Source organism: Pseudorasbora parva, chromosome 13 (assembly GCF_024679245.1).
Source record: "Pseudorasbora parva isolate DD20220531a chromosome 13, ASM2467924v1, whole genome shotgun sequence".
Taxonomy (NCBI): Eukaryota; Metazoa; Chordata; class Actinopteri; order Cypriniformes; family Gobionidae; genus Pseudorasbora; species Pseudorasbora parva.
In genome coordinates, this window is record NC_090184.1 from 26969024 (window position 1) to 26983454 (window position 14431).

At 41.8% G+C, this 14431-nt stretch overlaps 1 protein-coding gene across 1 annotated transcript in view; it reads left to right on the forward strand.

Annotated features, from left to right (window-relative positions):
- tafa3b (TAFA chemokine like family member 3b) overlaps window positions 1–7993 on the forward strand; it is a 136903-nt gene extending 128910 nt beyond the window's left edge. The window contains exons 3-5 of the mRNA XM_067413667.1: window positions 884–1033; window positions 2379–2503; window positions 7292–7993. Coding sequence (XP_067269768.1) covers window positions 884–1033; window positions 2379–2503; window positions 7292–7303 — 287 coding nt within the window. The 3' untranslated portion in view covers window positions 7304–7993. The remainder of the gene's footprint in view (window positions 1–883; window positions 1034–2378; window positions 2504–7291) is intronic.
- The last annotated feature ends 6438 nt before the right edge of the window (window positions 7994–14431 follow it).

A 14431-nucleotide genomic window follows, 5' to 3' on the forward strand; every position in this document is an offset into this window, starting at 1 on the left:
TCCAAATCCTGCCACTTTATATACTTTGCTCCAGGCCTATTTGTGAAGTTGCAGCGGTTGTGGCTAGAAGGGATGCAGCTACAGCCGGAAGTGAGGCATAAAATAACAATAAATTAAATTAGCTACTTTTTAGATTGTGTTTTATTAACGTATGCACCTACCCCAACCCTAATCTTATCCCAACTCCACCCCCTGGATCTGGATCCAAACTGGCCGCCTGGCTCTCATGTTCTACAGTGAGGAGCTATTGGAAATTTCCATCAATGGCAGGAGAAAGAGTTAAATACAATTAATGCAAATAAAATTAATGTCCCCTGACCTGTCTGTAAATTCTATTAAAAAAAATCTTACAACAACCATTTAAGTTGAACTTTTATCTTACAATTTTTTAAGAAAAAAAGAAAAAAAATGGTACTCAGGTAAAAAAGACAAAACAGCCAAATATGTCAAATATTCAAACATATTTTAAATATAAAATAAATAATATTTTTTAATATAATTAATTTGATTTAAAAAATATTACATTGAAATGAAATGTAATACAAATATCTGAATGTATATATTCATGTAATGAATTTGATTTCAAAGTAAAATCTAAAATTAATTACATTGCAAATTAAAATGTAAAAATATTTAATTGATTTTATATATATATATATATATATATATATATATATATATATATATATACAATTTTTATTATATTATATTTATATAATTTGATTGACAGCTCAACTATGAATATTGCATAAAGCATAACACTCTATCCCTTGACTGTGGTTAAATGACTGACTGTAGATGTGTCTGTGTGAATGAAATGCTTACTGCAATGTCATTCAGAGACAAATATTCTTATGAAATGTGTGTGTGTTCTTTGTTGCAGTGCACGTGAAGGCTGGCACATGTGAGGTGATTGCAGCCCACCGCTGCTGTAACAGAAATAAGATTGAGGAGCGATCACAGACGGTTAAGTGTTCCTGCTTCCCAGGACAAGTTGCTGGAACGACAAGGGCTGCACCCTCCTGTGTGGATGGTAAAACGGATCTTCAGTTCATTTCAATTATATTCAGGCAAATGGTTCAGAGTTTTAAAAATAGCCCAATGCACATAAAGTGTTTGCGCTGAAAACAATGATAATGACTTTATTGAAATACTCACTGACAGAACTAGTTCAGTGCATTTAATGTCTGGATGATCTGATTGTTGAAATTCACCCCTATATGTACAACGATAAAGGGTCAAACGAGAAATTGCACCCTGCATCTTTCACTCTTTCTCCCCCGTCTCTTTTTTCCTCATTCTCTGTCATTCGGTCTCTTTGTCTCCCTCAGCTGTCTGGCTGTTTCATTTAATATTGTGTCAACACTGTCCACTTGACAGAGGAATCGATCGTTATCTTATTTTGCCTGACTGTAAGCTCAGGAAAAAATAGCTCAAGTGTCTCTACACACAGCGCTCTGCGTGAGAGGAAATGTCAAATAAGCCAAGTTTCAACCCATCTCATGCTTCATTCTTTCTCTCTGTATCATCTCAAATAGCTCCTCATCTGTTTGCCATTTTCTTGCTCCTGAGCTGATCCATGATCCTCTGTATTTAAAGGGGTCATACTATTTTCTTTTTTCTTTTCTAATTGTATGTCTTCCTCTGGGGTCCACTTAGCTTAAGTCAAGGTACACAGTCTTTATTTATGGGGCTTGAATTTTAATAGAATTAATTACGTTAATTATAATTAATTACTAGAAGGACGTCTTTAGTTGTCGTTTCACGTCTTGAATCACAATTGGCATGCTTTTAAGATGCTGTGCCAAACCATTCAGCTTTCAAAGATTGCATCTCAGGAACCCTGCTGTCCTGTCCCATCCTGTTTGAGTACTCATTCTGTACTGCCTGCTCTCCAAGTGTGTTTTTCTTTTTCTTTTTTGTTGTAGTAGTAGTAGTAGTAGTAGTACGTGCAGGGCACATGATTAAATGCATTAATGTTTTATAATTAAATGTACTAAATTAACATGTTAAATTGACTGCCCTAGTAATTCCGTTTTTCAATTCGATTTCTCCAACTAAATTATCAGGCTGTTTTACCATGACCTCTAATGCCCTTTTTTATGATTGGCTAACCTGTGATTACGGAATAAGGCCGTTTCTTAGCAACACATTGTGAAAAATTCACACACAAAAATCCACACTGAGTTGTATGCATTTGTAAAGGTTTCTTTAAAAGGATGTGCAGAGTAGTAGGTGCTACACCCAGCCAGGAACATTTTGCCAGATTTTTTTTCCTATTCCATGATATGACCCCTATACTTCCTGGAAGTGACTGTGTCTTTATGTACTAACCTTAGTGGTCTTGTCCATGTTCTCTGTCGTGTGTGTGTGTGTAGCGTCTATAGTAGCTCAGAAGTGGTGGTGTCAGATGCAGCCGTGTGTGGATGGTGAGGAGTGTAAAGTCCTGCCTGACCTCACAGGCTGGAGCTGCAGCACAGGCAACAAGGTGAAGACCACCAAGGTTAGTATACACACACACACATATGCACACACACACACACACACACACATATGCACACACACACACACACACACACACACACACACACACACACACACACACACACACACACACACACACACACACACACACACACACACACACACACACACACACACCTCAAAACAAGAGGACTGTCCTTTTGGCCTGAGGATATTGTGACTTTGAAAGCCAACAGGTTCATTTAAACTCCTATTTCTGAATGAATAAACAGAAAATGCCCAAGAGATTGATTTTATTAGATTAATAATTTGGCATTCGCATATTGCTAACTATACTGCAACACCCCAGCATAAAATAAATAGCACACATAAATATTAGAACTGACATTGTCATTGACATTATCTCACGTTGTTTATCATCTATATATTGTCTTTCAATGGGCTTATTACAATGTTGTGCATTGATTGTCCTCTATGTGAAAGATACGAGCAATAGTGCCTTATAATGTGGCTAATAGCAGAATTTAAAGCACTGTCTAGGTAGGCAGCTCACTAGATTTTGGAACAAAGCCTCTGTCTTTCTTTCTCTCAGTGACCTAATTCTTCTTGTTGCGAACACGCTCCGTACCATACCTTAGGAGTTCATGTGGAGAGAGCCTGAAGTGTGTTGGAATTGACATCAAACACAGTAGAACCTGATTTAGGAAAAAAGAAGAACAAAACAGAGAAACAGAGACAACCCCTTTTTACCCTGCCAATAAAGCTTCTTGAATCTTGACAAAGAGAGACAGAGACAAAGAAAGAGAGAGACAAGCCTAGCAACAAACACACAAGCACTTATGTTATGAGTGACAGATGTGAAGTGACTGACTGAGACTCTTCTCAACAGAAAAAGTCAAAGGCAGAACAAAGCAGTAAATAAAATGAAGTGACCAGAAGACATGATGTCAAGATTTATTTTGATCTCTAGTCACTGGAGAGCAGAGTAAAATGGACTCTTGCTAAGTGGATAATGCATGACAAATTGTAAAATGTTTTGATATATATATATATATATATATATATATATATATATATATATATATATATATATATATATATATATATATATATATATATATATATATATATATATATATATATATATATATATAGCTGTGATGGAAAGTATTTTTTGACTTTTGCTGGAGAGGAAGTATCTGGGACTGGCAATCAAATTATGTATACACTAACTACCTGAGATGTTTCCTTTAGAGGGAACTTGGGCTGTGTCATTGACGTTTTGGGACACTTTTTTGGGGGGCAGCATCCAGGTCCAGGCTGTAGAACCTCACAAATGTGAACAGTGACGACCTGTCTACTGCATCACAAACCTCTTGAAGGAAAACCCCCAAAATGAAGGCTTTAGAGGCCACCATGCCCCTGGGAGAATTAGCTCTGATCGCCAGAGGAGATGGCAGGCCAGAGACCTCATAAGCAAGAGAAATAGCCTCAACTATCCACTTGCGTACTGTCTGTTTATAAGCAGGGAGATCCTTATTAGTTGCTCAAAACAGACAAACAGCTGATCATACTTCCTCCACAGAGCAGATATGTGGACTTAAGTATCCAGTCCACTGGACAGAGAAGATTCAGCTTTTCCTGGTCCGGGATAGTAAAGGGTGGAGGACAGAAAACCTGCAACACTGTAGGCCAGAGGAGTTGGATGTGTGAGGGAAAACCAAAGGGGACAGTGCGTTGTGTCTTGAGGCGCAAACAAATGCACTTCTGCTTGGCCATAGCCTTCCAAAATATACTCCACCACCTTGATGGAGTGTCCAATCCCTTGGCCTCAGCCCCTGCCTCGACAGGGTATCTCTCCTATATTTTGGTACCCTGGGATGTACACTGCCCTCAGGGAGAGTCTTTTTCCCAGGGGCCACAGGATGATCTGGTGCGCCAGTTGCATAGCGGACTTGAGCGCTGACCCCCCTGGTGATTTATGTAAGTGACCATCAATGTGTTGTCTGACTGGACAAGCACATGATGGCCCCTCAGATCTGGGAGGAAGTGCTTCAATGCATTGAAGACCGCCATCATCACCAGGCAGTTTATGTGCCATGAAGGATGATGACGGGGTTGGCCCCCTGAGGGCACCGAGGTGGAGTGGGCACCATATACTGAGGTGTACACCACTCCACCCCGGTTGGGGCTGCCCCAGAGGTATGACACGGGCGGCTTTTCTGAGCCAAAGCCTTCTTAGCCTGAAGAACGGTCCTCAGATCCAGCTTCTGCTTAGAAGACTTTGGCTGAGAGTGTCTGCCCTGCCTCCAAGGTTTTTGAGGAGGGGCACGGGACGCGACATTCTCTTTTTGTTGGGCTCTGTATAAGGAGCTGGACGGGTGGGGCTGCTCATGCCCAGAAGCCCCAGGGGGCTGGGGATGGCGAGAGAGGTATTTTTGAAAAGCCTCTGCTTGTTTCTTGACCTCCTGAAACCTCTCGACGACTGTGTTTACTGACTCGCCGAAGAGGCCAGGAGGTGAAAATTGAGCGTCAGGTAAAAAGGCTCTTTCTTTATCCCTAATTTCAGACAGATTGAGCCATAAATGTCTCTCAGTAGCCACCAGTGCTGCCATAGTCCACCCTATTGTTCTGGCGGCCTCCTTGGTTGCCCTGAGAGACTGAGTGCTGAGTGTTATCAGGCCCCGCTCGCTCGCTACTGTCCAGATCCCCCAGCAGGTCAGCATGATAAGCCTGTAAGATTGCCATGGTATGCAAACATGCTCCAGCCTGACCTGCTGCCATATATGCTTTCCCCACTAAGCTAGATGTTGTTTTAAGGGGCTTAGTAAGTAGCTCTGGGGTCTTCAGGGACGATGCTGAAGCAGGGGACAGATAGCTAGCTAGTTTCTGCTATGCCCTGGGCATCACCCCATAGCCGTATCGTAGTCGTTTGTATCCTCACACAGTTTTTTTAGACTGATAAGGACAGAATTTTTTTTTAGAGTTTCAACATTGAGCTCTTGCTGAGGCACATAAGCTAACGGCGGTCAGACCGGATGTGCTTTTATCCTTTCCTGGTCGTGGCGTCACCTGCCCGTGACGTTCACTCTCACCATTGGACTAGTTGACTTAGATGCTTCAGAAGCAATTACGCAGGGGCGTTCCAAAGCGGCATCGACTCAAAAGGGGCATCAACCCATTCTTTGACTCTCCACAGTTGTCAACTTTTGATTTGATTTTCAACATTGAGAAAATACATGGAGACGTTTGTATACTTGCAAAAAGAGAGTCATAGTTTTTTTTTTTTTTTTTCTTTCTAGGACATAAAAAATAAAACAGGGGACGAGAACAGAAGAGAAGGAAAGGGTCTGGTTTGATCAATGACTGATAAGCTATTCTGTGCCACCATACCTCTCATAAAACGCACACATAACACTGATCTATATTTCATCACAGTGAATTCATGTGAGCCTACATGTGTGTGATGAACTATACTTGAATGTGTGTGATGTTTCTTTAGATGAAGTGAAATCTGTGCTCTATAATATAAAAAAAGAAGTGTATGTGCGTATATGTTAGTTCTTGAACTACTTTGGATCATCCACACAGATAGCACTCTTTCAGATCACACACGCGCACGCACGCACGCACACACATTCTGTCTCTTTCTCTGTGGGTACATTTTGGTCCCACAACGTAGACAAAATCGGACTCAAAGCTTATTATTAGTAGTGCCAGCTAATAATATTCTGTGCAAAAAATGCATAGAGACCTGTGATTTGTGTGTTTTGGCCTAGGTAAGCAAGCACATATGTTCTAACAAACACCAACAACTGCATAGTTTCGCACTAAAAACCACCCCATACCCTCTTGGCGACACTCACATTTTCGATTTATATTACAGCACTTATATTGTCTTTTTTTGTTGAACAAACACCAACTTTATTTACTTTATGAATCATTGTTACATTGTTACAAGACATCCCCAGAGGTTTTATCAGGTCTTTTCAAAGTATAGCTACATAAACCCACACAAACACATTCATTCTCATTAGAGATGCAACTGTGCTCAAAATGAGACCTACAGCACTGAACCTTCGGCTTTTAACTCAATTCTCTATGCTTGTATTCAGTATTGGACCACCTGCTGATCAAAACTTTTAACCATGATTAATAAGTGAGCTTATGCACAGCTCATACATAATGCTAAAAGAAAGAGGAATTAAAGGAAAGAAGCTAGAGATCTTACATACTCCAAAGACATTTTAGCACAGGTCTGTGAAAATATTAGAGAGGAGAAAAGGAGAGTTGCTTTGATCAATTATGGATGTTTAAAATGATTGATCAGCACGGTAACTGTTCGTTCTATGCCAGCACACCTCTCGAAACTTAACACTTGCCAAAACTGAAAGAGACACCGGGAAGAGGAAAGAAAGAGGAAGAGTGAGAGGGTGGATCAAGTATCGGGCCTTGTGCCATGCCACTCTCCTCAGTCGTCCCTCTGTGCCAACTTGAAAAGCAAGGTGCCAGGCTCTAAATGAATGAGTTTGCTTGGGCGCCAACTGTTTCACCCACAGCTCCAGCAGACCATGCCCATCAGCAGCCAGGACAACAAGTCTGCGCAGATAAATGTCAAGCATTAATGAAATCTGTACTAATAGAAATAGAGAACTAGGCAACCTCTGTACAAAATGAGACAGTATATAGTTCATAATGATTAATATGTTGAGGCTATTGGAGTCAGATGTGCTGGTAAACACAGGTGCAGGTGTGTCTAATGGGAAAACACCAAAGTGTTAAAACTCTTTCTCATTCTCTATTTCAGGTGACCCGATAGTTCTACACTCCAAGGAACCATCGGACCCAACTTACTGGGACAAAAGTGCTGAAAGTGAAGACTAACAAGAGACACCATTGAGCTTCGGCAAACAGGATCGATCAGTATTAGTCATACGAAGATTTGAAATCAAAACGTCTGAGGAACAGACTGATCTCCAGAAATATATCCACCATAAACATTTGGACCATCCTAAAGTTAATGTGTCCTCCTCTATGGACCCCCTGGCCTTCCGGACGCTCGATCTTCTGGGTGTGGATCTATAGTCGCTGGAATGTATTGGCTGGGGGGTCTCGATGTACGTATGCAGTTGTTTTTTTGTTTTGCTTTTTTTACAGAATATGTTTGGACCATCTACACCACTGCAATCCAATGGAGTTTAAGCTACTCGGCAACATGCGCTCCTTCATTGCCCTTCAGTTCTTCCCACAGTTCCGTGATCATTCCTGCGCCACCTGATCAGAAGGTCCAATCATTCCCTGTGGAATCTTTGAAACAGCATTTAAACATGTAAAATCGATCTGGACCTCTAACGGACTTCTGTATATTGTTTGTTTCTAAATTAAAGCTTTTCAGCCCCACAGATTAGGTGTACCAGTATATTCTAGAAAATGTAAAAGTGTAAAAGAGCAAAGTGTTATTCTCAAAACAAGCAGAGTAAAGTTTAAAGGTTATCACTTTTATTATCAATGTTTTTATCCAGCCTGGAAACTGCTATTGAGTACATGTGTCAGTATTATATTCAATAATTAAAAATGTCGAAAATAATTTTTCTCTGTGCTCTGATTTCAGAGGCTGCGAGCTAGTGAAACCTAATGGCTTATTGTGCCACAAATAACATGATTTATTTATTCACTCTTCCTCCACTGGTACTGATACGCGGGAAAATAACATAATCAGCATTATATATATATGTATCATATTTTCTGACCTTTACGCCTTAAGAACCGCAGTCACTCCAAATGCACACCCTCATGTTTCAAAAGGAACTAAAACAATTCTCTGCAGTGTAAACATTATGCTTGCAACCTCTCTCTGTCTTTATCTTGTGGACAACAAAGTGTGCTTTGTATTTGTCTAATCGAAGGCTCAAATCTGTTCAATGCACATTCATTTTAGCTTTGAGGAAATCCTGAGAACATTTGCGCATGTCATTAAGAGCTTAGAGAAATTAGCCCGAAATAAAATTCATTAATACCAGCCACAATGGCAGCACAGAGAGAGGCACAAAGATAGATATTTGAAAGTGAAATGATGCATAGGCCGTGTATGGAGATGCATGCTGATATCGTAATACATGATATCATGAAACGCACACCCACAGGCGCACGTACACTCAAGCTCACCGCAGCAGAAATCCCGCCGCACAACAACGAGACTGTGTGTTTTAAAATTCAACAGAACAATGTGGAATAATAATAGGCGCAGCTCAATTCTAAAGCATCTGGGATTGTTGGGCTACCTTGAATCAGTAGGAATCTGGCAAAATACAAACAGGTGAACAAAGCTGCGCGCATATAACTGCCACCGCACTGTCTGTCTCTCACTCGCACACACCAGGAAATGACACGTCACCCTGGGATGTAGGTGTTGAGACTTGGTGCCGCTTATGCAAATACAACTTGCAGATTTAATGAAGTCTGACGGCAGAGGGAAAAGGCCAGGAGAGATACCATACACACTCTGACAGCACTGACGAAAATAAAATATGAGCTATATGAATAAATAAGAAAGAAGACGAGAGCAAGCTAGGGGGAAGAATCGTCACAGTTGTGTGACTGAACATGTGCACGAAGCACATTGTATTCATGTATGAAAGTGCATAATACATTAATACTCAGAGTTGCATGTACAGTCAAACTAAAAATGATTCAGACACCAGATATCATGTTTTACTAGTGGATGTAGGACACTATAGTTAATTTATGTAAGTGAGGATAGCCAAATGAAGTAAAGTGTGACATATTTTACCCCAAAATTCTTCATACAGTGGACTGCCAGTAAAATCTGAGACCAAATGATTCAGACACTGTGACCTGACCATGTTTTATTTAAGTGTTTTTTGTTTAATTGCTAAGGCCACCTTTTACACCACAGACTGAACAAAATGAAGAATTGCTTGCTTATTTGTTGACCTAAACTGGTATTATCTATACTTAAATATTGAAAGCTGTTTGGTTGATTGAAATCCATTACATACCTTTCTATCAGTTATCTGACATTATCAAGATGAGTTCTTGTCATATTTTACAACCATTTTCTAAACTATAGTGAATAAACTGTAATAATGTGAGAAAATGTTGAAGGCGTCTGAATACATTTTGGTTTGATTGTATATGAATGTGCCGAGATTTGACTATTATATGATTCTTTAATCCTGTAGTTGAGGTATATGTTTACCTGCAGCCATTTGCAAAATAGCATACAATTACTCACTGTTCTCAAATCCGTTTGGATGAAAAGCGTTTGGTTTTCAATCTTTCTGACTCTTTCTGCAGGTTACATAGTTACATCAGCAGGAGGCAAGCTGCCGTCTTTAAGAACAAGTCATTGAATCATTCAGTCAACCGATTTGTTCAAAACATTGATTCATTCTCGAACAAAACAAGCAACTGTCATTATCCGTGAGTCTTTGTATCAATCACTAAACCGATTTGTTCAAAAACATTGGGTCAGATCTAAACACTGCTACTGTGTGTGTGTTGCTTGATAATTTAGCTTTGACTTTGTTTGGAACTTTTTTTGCTGATTAAGCAAATTAAATAACATGAAATACCATGTCTAAAAAGTGGCTTAAAGGTGCACTATACAGGTCCTTCTCAAAAAATTAGCATATGTGATAAAAGTTCATTATTTTTAATAATGTAATGATAAAAATTAAACTTTCATATATTTTAGACTCATTGCACACCAACTGAAATATTTCAGGTCTTTTATTGTTTTGATACTGATGATTTTGGCATACAGCTCATGAAAACGTCTCGGGTTATGTAGTTAACCCTTGTTCTCTCAGAGGGAACGAGCACTGCGTCGGAACAACGAATTTGGGGATACTCCCTTAGCAACAGCGCATCTGAAGTCTGAAAGAAACTATTCCAATCTTGATTGGTGTTGCGTCATGACGTAGATGTGACGGCATACCCGGAAGCTACATAAGGGGGGCCAGCGCATAGTAGCGGCAATTATTGCGACGAAGCAAGCGCTCTCAGGCGATATGCGGTGTGGCGATGAGACGCAGTGCTCATTCCCTCTTAGGGAAGAAGGGTTACATCCATAACCCGAGACATTCCCTATATCGAGAAAACTTTGCACTGTGTCGGAACGACGAATTTGGGGAACGAGTACCCACTAGGCCACACCAAGGATACGCCTGCCCTATTGTGAAGCTGGAGACCAAGCACAATTAGGACTGGAGCACCCTAGCGCCGGGCGTCGCAGTGAGGGGTTGCTGACCTTCCAAGTATATTATCAAGGCTCTGAACGGGCATAAAAGGAAAAGCCTCCCTTCTTCCGCCGTCACATGGGGCGGGGGATAAAAAACCTGAAGAACCAATGACCTGGCCACACTAGATGGCACCGTAGGTACCTAGTTTAGGATGTAAAATGGCCTTAACTCAACCAGGGGCAAACTCCAGGCAAGTTGGTGTCACCACCAAGGCCTAGAGGTCCCCCACTCTCCTCAGAGAAGTGATAGCAAGGAGAAAGGCCACCTAAAGGGTCAGGTTCTTAGCCTCAGCCGACTCGAGTGGCTCAAAGGGGGCCTCAGCCAATTCTTCAATTACCACTGCCAGATCCCTGGTTGGAACTCTGACAGGAGCCGCAGGCCTCATCTTCCGGGCCCCACGGAGGAACTGTACAACCAGATGGTGCCTACCCAAAGGCCCATCACTCACAGGAACGTGGAAAGCTCCAATGGCAGCCACGTACACCTTGAGTGTGGACAGGGTAAGACCCGCAGAGAAACACTCTTGGAGGAACTCCAGCACTGAAGCCATTGGGCAGTTAACTGGGTCCACCTCACGCTCTCTACGCCAAGTAGAAAACACATTCCACTTAAGGCTGTACACTTAAGACGGAGCCCTCTCAATCACATCTGCCATGTCTGCCTTCGCTGCCCAGCTGCAGGTCTTTGGAGGCGGCTGGAGCAGCATTCGTTCACTGGAAATCGAAGTGGCCCGAGCGTCATAGACGGCGGATCGCAGCATCGACTTCCAGAAAACTCCACAAAGGATTTTCGGTCCATGGAGGAGGCGACCTCAATCCCTCCCCGGGAGAGGGGGCTGGCCAGCAGGCCACTGAGCTGGGCACGCCACAGTCCAAACCACACCGATGAACCTCAGTGGTGGAACACTGAACTGCAGTCTGCACCCTTTTGCCCCCGGTACACAGAGCCAAAGTAAATATATTCGGAAGGCATAACCATGCCCCGAGATACTCTACTCGTGGGACCAGTCTCTCGATGCTGGCCTCTGGTACCCACCAAGCCTCCTGCCCAACCCCCTGAAGCAGCTACCCGGCAGACTTTAGTCGGGGAGGATTTTCGGGGCACAAACGTGTTTGCTGCCCAGCTGCAAGTCTTCTAGAGGTGGCTGGGGCAGCATGGAATTCACTGGAAATCGATGTGGTCCAAGCGTCACAGATGGCGAATCGCAGCATCGACCAAAAAACTCCACGGAGGAAGCGACCTCGATCGTTCTCCCGAAGATTTTCTTTAAGATTGATATATAGATAAGTGAACGATTTGGATGATAGGCATAAAATATCTACTTTGAAAAGTCAGATAAATCCCATTCAATCCCTCAGATTATTAAATGCCACCATAATCACCCATCAATGAACATGGTCTGAATGATAGACTGAATAAACACATCTAACTCCTCAAAGTCAGATAATATTAAATAAATTTTAATTCCTCAGAATTAAAATTCGGCCATAATCATCACCAGTCAATACTGTTTTAATATTTATTCATACGGAATCGTCAACTACACGCTGCCTCGGCAAACGCGAGATCCCATCCGATTACAACATATTTAGCTTTCATCCCTTGAGATAAAAGACCACAGGCGCAAGGCTGAAATGCCCGAAAAGCGCAAGCATCGAGTTATTTCTCAATAAACACAGCCGGCACCCTCAGGAGCTGACTGCTGCCTCGCAACAAACAGTATCACATGTACACCGATCGCGTGTGTTCAAACTTATTTTATTGCAGACCCGTAATCTAGGCGCTGCCTCTACAACACGAGATCGCGCCCTGCGAGCCTTTACTTCACTCCTTCGATGCTGAGTACGTCTAATTCCTCGGAATCAAACTACTCAAGCATCTGGTTTTCCACCCGGGGGAAGAAACCGCAACGCGGGCTTCCGCACGGGTATGGAGAACACAGAGTCACTACAGGCAGCCCCCTCGAGAACTGCCCGAGCGGCCTTATTTTATGAATGAAGTAATGTGTTTGGTGCTTAACGTCACACGCCTCGATGCTGTGCACGTCAGACGGCTCAAGCATCGGGTTCTCCCGGGGAAGAGTTTTATCAAGGGCAGTGTCAATGCAGCTAGCTATCAGGAGATTTTGGAGCACTTTATACTTCGATCTGCTGAAAAGCTTTCTGGAGATGAAGATTTCGTTTTTCAGCATGACCTGACACCTGCTCACAGTGCCAAAACTGGTAAATGGTTTACTGACCATGGTTTTACTGTGCTCAATTGGCCTGCCAACTCTCCTGACCTGAACCCCATAGAGAATCTGTGGGAAATTGTGAAGAGAAAGTTGAGAGACGCAAGACCCAACACTCTGGATGAGCTCAAGGCCGCTATTCGAAGCATCCTGGGCCTCCATAACACCTCAGCAGTGCCACAGGCTGATCGCCTCCATGCCACGCCGCATTGAAGCAGTCATTTCTGCAAAAGGATTCCCGACCAAGTATTGAGTGCATAACTGAACATAATTATTTGAAGGTTGACTTTTTTTGCATTAAAAACACTTTTCTTTTATTGGTCGGATGAAATATGCTAATTTTTTGAGATTTTTGAGAATTTTGGGTTTTCATGAGCTGTATGCCAAAATCATCAGTATTAAAACAATAAAAGACCTGAAATATTTCAGTTGGTGTGCAATGAATCTAAAATATATGAAAGTTCAATTTTTATCATTACATTATGGAAAATAATGTACTTTTATCACATATGCAAATTTTTTTAGAAGGACCTGTATGTTAGCCTGGATGCCAGCTGAACTCAGGCCCACCCACAACATTTTAACTCGAGCAGTTTGGTCTGGACTTGATCCATAGAGGAGTAATTATGCCCAAACAGAAACTGTTCCAATGGAATTGTCAGGGTGGGGTTTAGACGATGATGGACAGATGATAAACACTAACGTAATCATGCACGTCATCAAAGGAGCTTGGCTGAATTTATTCTAATCCTAAATGGAGAACAATAGCTTCTCAGGGGGGTTCTCTGGAAAAAAATGACGTTTGGAGGTTAAAATATGTGTTATTTTGGCAAGGTTGCCTGTTAAAATTTGTATTCCTGGGTCTATATATCACATAATTGAGGTCGCTTCACTTCAACCCGTGGACATGGAAAACAACCCTCGGGAAAACTTGGCAACACAGTGCAGTTGAGTTCTGTTGACATTTGACAAGTAACGTTATGCGCCCCATAATCACAGCAAAATGGAGCAGTATCAGACTCATATTCTGACTAGAATAGAGTATGATGACATCAGGCTAGCACTATGTAGGATTTTTGCACTAGGCCAGTGTTATATATTTTGTTCAGTTGAGTTCTTACAATATCTCAGATGTTTCCAACTATTTGTAAATTGTGAGAAAATTGGTATTTTAAACCATGGAATCGGGATTTCTGAAGTAGTCACTTGTCAATTGTCATATCTGTGTTACTCTCGGTTTCCGGTTCCGTTTTTTTGACAGAAACACTTTAATCTAAAGCAATGTGCATCAAGTGTTCGCTGACCGAACACACAGAATAACATCATAACATCATTTAAACACACTTAAAAGTATCTAATACGATAAACAAAAATGGCACCGGAGACTGTGTCCCGTCATAATAAAAGTCCCTCTGCTTGCGAGCCATGTGTTTGCTCAACAATCGCTCCAGCG